This window comes from Morone saxatilis, unplaced genomic scaffold, assembly GCF_004916995.1.
Source record: "Morone saxatilis isolate NCDOM2014 unplaced genomic scaffold, NCSU_SB_2.0 Contig17, whole genome shotgun sequence".
NCBI lineage: Eukaryota > Metazoa > Chordata > Actinopteri > Moronidae > Morone > Morone saxatilis.
This window is the reverse complement of record NW_023339729.1, coordinates 3,329,660-3,340,441: the sequence shown is the minus strand read 5'-3', so window position 1 is coordinate 3,340,441 and position 10,782 is coordinate 3,329,660. Positions and strand designations below refer to the sequence as shown.

The 10,782-nt window shown below is 42.2% G+C and overlaps 2 protein-coding genes across 2 annotated transcripts in view; one reads left to right on the top strand and one right to left on the bottom strand.

Moving 5' to 3' along the window:
• Positions 1-1,762, top strand: LOC118326833 (the record flags this gene model as incomplete). Its single annotated transcript, XM_035659955.1, is given in 1 exon segment — positions 1-1,762. A coding segment is annotated over 1 exon segment (489 nt), but the record flags the coding sequence as incomplete, so codon positions are not given.
• A 1,695-nt stretch (positions 1,763-3,457) lies between these two features.
• LOC118326888 (elongation factor 1-alpha 1-like) overlaps positions 3,458-10,782 on the bottom strand; it is a 13,472-nt gene continuing 6,147 nt past the window's right edge. The window contains exons 2-8 of the mRNA XM_035660034.1: positions 10,001-10,165; positions 8,513-8,692; positions 8,100-8,396; positions 5,833-5,983; positions 5,207-5,463; positions 4,878-5,112; positions 3,458-4,170 (exon numbers count right to left, since the gene is read on the bottom strand). Of these exons, the coding sequence (XP_035515927.1) occupies positions 4,046-4,170; positions 4,878-5,112; positions 5,207-5,463; positions 5,833-5,983; positions 8,100-8,396; positions 8,513-8,692; positions 10,001-10,144 (1,389 nt within the window). The 5' untranslated portion in view covers positions 10,145-10,165 and the 3' untranslated portion in view covers positions 3,458-4,045. The remainder of the gene's footprint in view (positions 4,171-4,877; positions 5,113-5,206; positions 5,464-5,832; positions 5,984-8,099; positions 8,397-8,512; positions 8,693-10,000; positions 10,166-10,782) is intronic.

Here is a 10,782-nt window from a genome sequence, read left to right as displayed (position 1 = left end):
CAGCCCCTGGTGCCACCAGCCCAGGGCTGCTGCTCTGGCCCCAACCAAATGGACCGAGGCTTGGGCAAGTCCATGTCAGTGCAGGACCTGATGCAGGCAGCCCCGGGAACTGTCCAGGATGCCCACCACAGCCACAGCCTCTCATCTCCAAGCCCCTGTACAAGCAGTGACTCCCCCATTGGCTTCCACAGCTGTAGCCAAGACCCTGGGGGAGGAGGGGGTGGCGGTGGTATGGGCAGGAGTGGTGGAGGTGGATGGGGTGAGGAGGACCTCTTTATCAGTGACAGGGAGATAGAGACGCAAGGATTTGACTTCCTGTCACTGGGGACTGCTGAGGGCCACACCTACTCCTCGGAGCTCCTGAGTACAGGGAGCAGAGCAAGGGCAGGGTCCCAGGGCTCTAACCGTAGCCTGGCTCACGGTCAGGCATCCTCACCCTCTGCTGGCAGCACCGAATTGCTGAACATGCCACACGTACGGCTAAAATAAACTTGCCTACATGTTCAGAAGGCACACAAATCTCACCTCACAGAGACGGTTTTTATCCTTTTTGGAGGGGAGTGGGAGGGTGGGAATATAACAAGGGATCTTTTTTGTTTATTTTCATGTTGATCCATTTGATAAGAAACACAGTATTTTCATACAGGCTGATCACATACAGCATATCATCGCATGAGTCTTTGTTTTAAAGTATGATTAACAAAAGATTAAGGCTTGTATAATGGGAACAGACCCCTAAAACCTGAGACTTTGCTATGAAACAAAGCCAACTAAACATGGTCCTGAAAGCCGGCTGGTTGATATGTGACTTTGAGACAGAGCATGAGCACTGCATGTTTTCAGTCAAAGGTACTGAGATTAGTAAGATATCGTTTACACTTGACAAAGTAGGAAGGCATGGACAGCTAACATTTATGGAAAATCCATTTGAGAATACCACTCAACTGTCGTAACTAATGGATAAAAATGGGGCTTAATACTTCTAGAGTTTTACCTGGTTATGTAACAGTCTCAACTGAACAGATGCCTGTATAAACAAACCATCAGCTAGAAGATTGGCTATTTCTATGTAGTTATTCTTAATACCTACCACTGGGTCGGATTCCCCTTGAAATCAATGAAATGATACAGTAGAAACACTACTGTTTCCATCCACAGGGGACGCCAGAGTCAACACAAAGGGAAAGTTCCTTTTAACCGCCCACACATCATCTGTTTCCTGTCTCCCCAATCATGTGACAGGCTTCCATACTGAAGTGAATGTTACCTCACCACTGCCAAACTTTTCATGCTCTGTTCTTCTTCGGTTTTATTTCCATACTATTGTGTCCATTTTAGAGAACCAAATAACCTCCTTCCATTTATATCCTTTAAATTATTATAATAATGAATTACTAACCTCGACCAATGACTTTGGTTTCCCACAATCTTTTCAAATATACCACACACAAAGACCATGACAGTGTTTATGCAAAATTTAGCCCTTGAACTACAGGTCTTACATACATACTTTTTTATTATTTCTGAACGAGAGAAATACAGTTTTAGGCTTTTTTAATGAATTCTTTCTAGTTTCAGGCATCCATTGCATTGCAATAATTTCCATACAGTGAATCAATTAGTGGACTCCTGAAACATGCTTGAGTTATATACTCCTTCACAGTGAATATCAGTTCATTTTTGTTGTTACATGATCATTGTGCGGTTATGCAGTCTAAGTGCAGATAGTTTGAAGAAGTCTGCATGCATTACCTCCTAACAATAACTGTATCAGAAATTACTTGAAACAAGCAAGTTTGAAGTCAGCAAGTTTTCATATCATACTGCCAGCAACTTGAGACAAACTACAGGATTTCTGAGCCACAGCATGTAATGTCCAAGTGATTTGTAGTGAATAGGCTGAATCATGTAAAATTGCAGGACTGCTCCTTTTCAACTTGTGTTATTTTGGAACTCTGACAACCGTAACCATAATCTCTTACTGAGGAGTGCAGCGGGAAAAGCCAGACAGAGAAGATAAGTCAGTGTTCCTGTAACTAATATATGAACACTTATTGATGTCTCTTCTGCCAGCTGTCAGCTGTAGTATGAGTTGCACCAAGTTCAAAGCACATACACGACTATACACACCTGTATAGGCACATGTACAGACAAGAATGCCCATTCCCCCACACGGCCAGCTGTCCATTACGCTGTGGAGGATCTTAGGTACAGTCCAGAGGAGAGGAACAATGAACGGTTACTGCTTATTTTTAGATCAATTATGCACCTCCATGACAGCCATGGATTGAAACACATCTTGAATGTCATTTCTTGGTTAGAAAAACAGTTTGATATTTTGTCAGAATATGTGTCTTAGCGAAGCACTTTGTTTTGGTTCGGAAACAGATACACTGAAAGACTTGTTCAGAAATCTAACTTTGTATTGCATTTGGCTTTTGCCACCCTGTTTCTACATGAAAGGAAGATATCTTATTTGAATTAAGGTCAGTGTTTGCTTTTTTCCATACAGTGTAATGTGGGATTAGTTTTTCTTCCTTGAAGTGGACTCGCTGCAGAATGTACTCCTGTACACGGTACAGAATCAGGTGCATCAGGCAAGGTTAAGTGGCTCTCTCTAAGTTGTAGGATAATCATTATAGCGCCACAAGCAGGTGCAGGTAAATACTACTCATAAAGCATCCAAAGCCTCAGTGGTGAATAATCACCCTCAGCTAGCAGTACCTCAATGAATTCTAAAGAGCCACATCAAAGACCAGAATATACGTGACGGAGTCTTGGGGTCAGTTTGTTTTCAAGAAGTGGATCTTACTTTCCTTCAGATATTTAAATATATTTTGCATGAAAAGGTTGTCATATTCAAACCTATCTATAACTGAGAATGAATGCCATGTGACAAGTCATTAAGAAATCACTATTTATGGTTCGAACTGATTGCATTGGAAGTAAAAAAAGAAAAAAAAAAGACCTCAGCTCTGATATGAAGTCTACAAAATGTGCAGTACATAAAGTATATTGGTGCCTTGCTTTTGTGGTACATATTCATCTCCATATCTAGAATTTCCTGAAAAGTGCATTAGGTTCCTCTGAACAGAAATGGTTGCACTGTCTTCATTTCTCTCCTTGTAAATGTTCCGACTTGAGGCATTTTTCTTTTAAATTCAGAGATCATTTTGCTACTGGGCATAAAACGGGCCTTTAACATGTTAACATTCTGTCTCGTTTCTTTTAATTTATTTAAATTATGTGCACATATTTACACACTAGTAATAATCTCAGTTAGATTTATGAAGCCTGTAATGTAATGAAAATGCAAGTGAACTTTTATTCTCATCCATCAATAAAGGAAATTCTATGAAGAGTTTGGTTTTTGCTTCCTATCATTCACTGACACAGTGGGGTCTTCAGTGGTTCGGGATGAGACAGCAATGACACCAGGAACAAAGACATACTGTTTAAACATCTTTACTCTTATGAACATGTGCTCACACACACACAACAGTGATTAAGGTGCATGAACTAAACAGTAACTGTAACATTGAAGAGAGATACTGTGGCTTCAGCATGAAGATTTAAGGTATCACACAAAGAGTTTCTCGAGCTTGTTTCTCTAAGGTGCAAACAGGAAACATGCAAGCAGCCAATCTACATCTGGCTAGTTAGCATTTCTCTTTTAAAGCTGGAACACTGAGCATTACTTCAAGAAAGACCACAAAACACATCTCTGCTTCATTACTGGTGCTTAACAACTACATTTGTTGGCTAGATCAATGAGCAGCCTAATTCTAACTACAGCAGTACACAGAGTGCCGTAATGCAAATGTCTTGTGTTGTTCTGCCACAAACAGGGTGACACCAAAACCTAAATAGAACAGTGTAGTAACATGTTTATCACTAACAATATGGCAGTTATTTTTTTCCTTCGTCTGCTTTTGCGATGCATTGTGATAATAGACCAGACACTGACTATGGTGTGCAGAAGGTGCAGGGTGCTAGTGTGTCTTCGGCCACGGTGAGCGTTTGGGGCAGCAGCCCAGCACAACGTTCATTTGACCTTCTGTGCCTTCTGTGCGGACTTGGTGACCTTACCGCTGGTGGGGGCTTTCTTTTCCACACCTTTAATCACTCCCACGGCCACGGTCTGACGCATGTCACGGACTGCAAACCGCCCTGAGTGACGATGGAAAAAACATTTGTGATATATTAAATTTAGGTTCACGTTGTCAGTAGCCATGTTTCCATTCAAATGCATCACAAATGTTTACCACATTTTAAGTAAATCTGCAAATGAGAGGGAAAAAAGCTAATTTATGCTTAATAGGAGTTGGTTCATCGAGATAAGCAGTAGGTGGAGCCAATTCTCAACAAGTTCACGTAATAAGGAATTAAGCATGTAATTAAGCCAAAACAGCATCAAATCTCAAACTGTGAAAAACAATGTAGAAAACTGAATGAAAGTATGACATTTGCTTGTTTCATGTATTCATTTTAGGACGGTTACATCAGATCTGTGCGGAGCGATCATGGATGTATGCTAGAGCCATGGGACTGATGAGGAGACTGTCGGAGCGGAAACAGCTCATCCGTCATGTGAGTTAAATGTTCTCTACGCCAGGACTTTATCTTCCATTAAGCACATTAAAAAGGCAAGCAAGTTAAAAACTTTATTTTTCTAAAGGGAGGATGTTCTTTTGAGTAATTTTGTTTCCATCATACTTCAAAATACGCATAACCATACACTGACGGAAAAAAAGATTTGGGTTAATGTTTGATTTTATTTCACAATCTAAAAAAAAAACCTAGAGTGAAGCAACATTGATATTAGAGTAACAGCTTGAGCCATAAGCAGAAATCCTGCAGCAGGACAGTACACTCACCCAGTGGTGGGTACTCAGAGAAGCTCTCCACACACATGGGCTTGCCAGGGATCATGTCCACGATGGCAGCATCTCCAGACTTCAGGAACTTGGGGTTGTCTTCCAGCTTCTTACCAGAGCGACGGTCAATCTTTTCCTTTAGCTCTGCAAACTTGCATGCAATGTGCGCAGTGTGGCAGTCCAGCACGGGAGCGTAGCCAGCACTGATCTGACCAGGGTGGTTCAGGATAATCACCTGGACGACAGCAGAGACAGGTAAAGTCACGTGCAGAAGCAGAGACTCATTAGCATGTCAGTATCCTGTTCAAAGCTCATTCCTGTATGCAGACCTGAGAGGTGAAGCTGGCTGCCTCCTGTGGTGGGTCGCTCCTGCTGTCTCCAGCCACGTTGCCACGGCGAATGTCCTTGACGGACACATTCTTGACATTAAAGCCCACGTTGTCACCAGGCAGCGCCTCAGTCAGGGCCTCATGGTGCATCTCCACAGACTTGACCTCAGTGGTCACATTGACAGGGGCAAAGGTCACCACCATGCCAGGTTTTAGGATTCCTGTCTCTACTCTGCCCACTGGTACAGTCCCAATGCCTGGCAGAGAGAAACATTACCAACTTTAGTGTTTACTGCCACCTGTTTGTAAAACAATGGCATGGCTTCAACTGAGAATTTGAGCTTTAACATGCCTGACGATTTCTATTTCACATGGTGCTCTGAAAAAAGAACAGATGCTCACTTTAGGACACAGAGAGCCAATGGGAATTCTTTCCAGACCTCATTTAGTTCTGCTCTTTTTGTCACAAGGTTCTCTCATTCCCCAAATACTTTCAACATATAATTTGCCACTGACACTTTAGAAAAACGAGATAATTGGAGCACTTGCATCTCTCAAGTTTGTTCTTCCAACTACAAATTGCACAACTATCACTCTACAGCCACCCACACCAACACCACCCTCACCTCCAATCTTGTAGACGTCCTGCAGAGGCAGGCGGAGGGGCTTGTCGGTGGGGCGTGTGGGAGGCTGGATGGCATCCAGGGCCTCCAGCAGTGTGGTGCCTGAGGCATTACCATCTTTACGGTTGATCTTCCAGCCCTTAAACCAGTTCATCTGTGCAGAGGAAGGAGCTCAGAGGTTTACTTCGACGCTTACACTGAGGTGACTTCAGTCATTAAATAAAATAAAGCAATAGTGGTATGTGTGCCCAAGTATATTCAATGTTTTTAACACGCAGGAACCTTTTTGTTTGATGATCAAGGTGCTTACAGACAGTAAGTGGTTGCCGCCTGACAACATCAGTATTCTTGAATAGGCAACAGCTGATTGCAAAGGTCACAACTCCACCACACGGGTCCAAGCTACCTCTGATCCAACCAGTCCTACCTGTACACCACAGGCTGCTGCTCTCCACTCAGTATCAGCTAATCATAAACTGTAGCCTAAAATAGAAGAAACAGTTAGCAATGGTATTGCATGTTTTGCTTACCAGTATCAACAATGTTGTTTTTTGTCCCAGACTGGTTAATCAGATCTTGAAGCTGATGTTGCTCCCACACCGCTTCTTCAGATCTAGGGCTGCAACTAACTTTCATTACAGATTAACCTCCGCCTCCCGGAGACTCACTGTCTAAACATACAGTTACTTTAGATGGCATTACTTTGGCCTCTAGCACCACCGTCAGGAATCTTGGAGTTATCTTTGATCAGGACTTGTCATTTAATTCCCACATAAAGCAGATCTCTAGGACTGCCTTCTTTCATTTACGTAATATTACAAAAATTAGACACCATCCTGTCACAAGACAGTGCAGAAAAACTAATCCATGCATTTGTTACTTCAAGGCGGATTACTGGCAACTCTTTGTTATCAGGTTGCCCTAATAAGTGGCATTAAAACGCTCCAATTAATTTCAAAACGCTGGCAGCACGTACTGACAGGAACTAGGAAAAGAGATCATATCTCTCCTGTTCTAGCTTCTTCGGGAGGCAGACACCTCTTCCACATTTAAGAGTAGGCTAAGACGTTCCTCTTTGATAAGGCTTATAGTTAAGGGGAATGGATTCAGAGCGACATCCTATTTAGTTTATGCTGCTATTAGGCCGCTAAGACTTTAGCGGGGGATGTCCGCCATGGTGCCACTGAACCCTTCCTCTCTTCCTCTTCTTCTCTCTTTCTGCACTCATTCATGTTCTTCATTTATGCATGTTTTAACTAACTAATTTCAAACTTCCCTTCCCCCGGAGTTCTTTGTGCTTTTTAATCGTCTGCCAGTTTCTCATGGGATCGCTGGTGGAGCCTCCCTGCCCATGGTCCTGCCCTTTGACTGCCAACGCATCGCCATTAATTTATTACTACCGTTTACTATTATGTACTTAATAGTTCTGCTTTCCATTGTCCCCATCGTTGTGTTTCGTTCGTTTTTGGTTCATCATCATCAATTCCATCATCATCATCAGTTCAACTACTATTAAATTGTAGTTGTTTGCTTACTGTTTTTGTTCCCTCTTGTCCCTTTACCTCTGTTTTTCTCTCTCTCTCTTCTCTCTGGTCTTTCTCTTCTTTCCCCAACTGGTCAAGGCAGATACCCACCCAACCTAAGAAAAGCCGAAAGGGTCTTGTTCCTAGGTTCTGCCTGTTTTTTTAAAGGAGTTTTTTTTTTCCCTTGTCCCCGTCCACCAAGGTTCTTTTTTTGCTTCATGTGGGTAACTTGTTGGGTCTCCTGGTAATAAATTTTCTAAGGAGTTTTTGGTCTAAAGACCTGCTCTATTTGAAAAAGTTTGGTCCTGGAGATAACTTTCCTGTTATTGAAAAATTTGGGCTTTTAGCGGCGCTTTACAAATAAAATTGAAAGAAAATTAATCTGTCAATCATATTCTCCATTAATTGATTAGCTGTTTGGTCCATATAATGTACAATGTAAAAGATATACAGTACACATACTGTATCACAATGTTTACACAGTGTGCAGCAGCAGCAAGTTAAAAAAGTACAACCCTCCCTCTCCTCCGACCTTGTCACGGCTGCCGGTGTACTTACACTGACAACAGTGGAGGTGGTGGCATCAACCTCTCACTGTCTGAAAGCAGCTTTAGACTTTTCAAACTAATTACGGGGCCCAAAAGCAGAGGAACACTGCAAAATAATGAAGTTGCACCATTTTATATCCAAATATGTAACAGATACTGCCAACAAACCATTACACCTTGGGTCTCACAGCAGACTCACATTAGGGCTAGGTTCCAGCATGTTGTCTCCGTTCCAGCCAGAGATAGGCACAAAGGCCACAGTGTCAGGGTTATAGCCAATCTTCTTGATGTAAGTGCTGACTTCCTTCACAATCTCCTCATAGCGCTTCTGGCTGTAGTTGGGCTCAGTGGAATCCATCTTGTTGATGCCCACGATGAGCTGCTTCACTCCCAGGGTGTAGGCAAGGAGGGCATGTTCACGAGTCTGCCCGTTCTTTGAGATGCCAGCTTCAAACTCCCCCACGCCCGCGGCCACAATCAGTACTGCACAGTCAGCCTGAAAAGAGGGGGGGGGGGGGAGAGAGGTGTGAAAAAGTCTTTCCTTCTCAGGTACTTTTCTGTCTCTATCATGCATTTATCCGTTTCCTACTCTTCTGCCCATTCTCCCTCTACCTGAGAAGTCCCAGTGATCATGTTCTTGATGAAGTCCCTGTGCCCTGGAGCATCAATGATGGTGACGTAGTACTTGCTGGTCTCAAACTTCCAAAGAGAGATGTCAATGGTGATACCGCGCTCACGCTCTGCCTTCAGCTTGTCCAGAACCCAGGCATATTTGAAGGAACCCTTTCCCATCTAGGGAGTGTGGAAGGGAAAGAGATAGATGCCTTTGTCTAAAGTTTATACTAGTGCCACAACTGCAAACAGTTTTACAATGCACAGTCCCAGGTGCAATCAAATTATCATAAAACTTGCATATATGTGCACACTGGCAACTTCATTACACTCTACAACAGAATTTTGTTTCCTGTATTAGTATTTCTTCAGAGCCCTCCTGGAAAATGGAGGCAAATGGAGGCTAGTCTCAGTACAGTATATAGCCACCATAGGAAGGACTTTGTATTAAAGCTTCAGTATCAGTCTGCTAAATATTTTTGAAAGATATAATAAATTACTTTACCTACAGATATATATGAGTACTAGGCATGCACCATAATTATCTGGACAGATAAATTATTGGCTGATAATGGCAAATGTATTATTTTAAGCAATGGTGCTCCGATTGATCGGTCACCTATCATAATTGGCCGATATTCGCTCTAATTAGTTTGATCGTCGATCTCAATAAATGTCAATCAGAAGAACCGATCAGTTGAAACATTTATTTTATTCCACAAGTATTTTGACACTCAGATTTTATTCATATTAACGGTCAGGGACTTGTTTTAGCATTTTGCAGAGAAAGAGAGAGAGACGTTATTTGGTGTTTGTTTAAGTAGCACGGAGCAGGTAAAGCAACAGTTTAGTTTTAGTTTGTAACGAGCCTCCTCGTTAATACGTGGCTCACCTGCTGATGTGAGAACGGAATCGCAGATGAAAATATTCAAAACCTGAGTTGTGTTTCTTGGGCGATTTTTAAAACTTACTACTGTAACAAATTAACAGAGCAGACACAGACAGTCTGTACGATGTATGGAGAGAGGAGTAGAAAGATGGGGTAGCCAGTGTGAGACAGAGGTGTTGGTGTGTGGGTACTATTAACATAAGGCTTTAAATAGACCCACTGATCAGTATCAGCCAATACTGCTTCTATTGATCATCCTCAAAAACCCTGATGGGAGCAGCCTTCATTTTAAGGTATCGGGATAAGTAAATTACAGCTGATAAATAATTGGTTGATATTAATAATCATTTATTTGGAATTCTTATGCAAAACGATTATGTTGTTTATATTATGTTTATGCCAAAGCATGTTTGTGTGAAAAAAACAACAACAAAATAAATTAATTCTGTTATGTAGTCATGCTGACCTAATAGTACAGTAATGTAATGTAACAAGACAAAAAAATAAGACACACTTCCAGTAAAAACAGAACAGTGGTGTACAAAAACTCCTCTGCAGTTACACAAAAACTATACAAGTGAAAACAATATGAGTCATACCTCAGCAGCTTCCTTCTCAAACTTTTCGATTGTTCTCTTGTCAATGCCCCCACACTTGTAGATGAGGTGACCGGTGGTGGTGGACTTGCCTGAGTCGACATGTCCAATTACCACAGTGTTTATGTGGAGCTTCTCCTTCCCCATAGCAGCTCACCCTGGAAGACACTGAGATTTCCAGCAAACAAGAAGAAGCAGTAAATGAGACGCCGGTCAGACCTATGGAGAAATATCACTCCTTCACAGACAGTGTCCCTAAAACACGAACAGTCATTATCTAACCAGTGTTGGATATTAAAAGCTACTGTTGCAGAGTGCAGAGAGAAGACAAACATCTGTGTATATAACTAGTAACTTCCACTGCACGTACTAAATGGCGGCACAGTAATTACCCTGTGCAGAGAATAGGGCTGGGTACCAAACTTCAGTACTTTTATGGCACTGACCGTAGTATGTTACCAAATTTCCACACCAATGGAGTAAAACTCATCAGTGTCAGTGCGCCAATAAGAACGCAGCAAGCTAACTTTACACGTCGTAGAAGCGTGCAGAAAAAAACACTGTGTTTACACACACAGACACAAATTGCTTTTTTTACTGCGCGCTGCTTAGCTGCACCGACCACTCAGTGAACATCCTCTTCTCTGCAAAGTGGGGACAGAGAGTGTTTCAAACAGCACGGGGTTGTTTACAGACTGACGGGTGAAAGGAGACAAACACTGAAGTTGTCAGAACCGGGGTATCTGGTCTCTAGCACAGAGACAGAAATGTATAATGTATTGGCT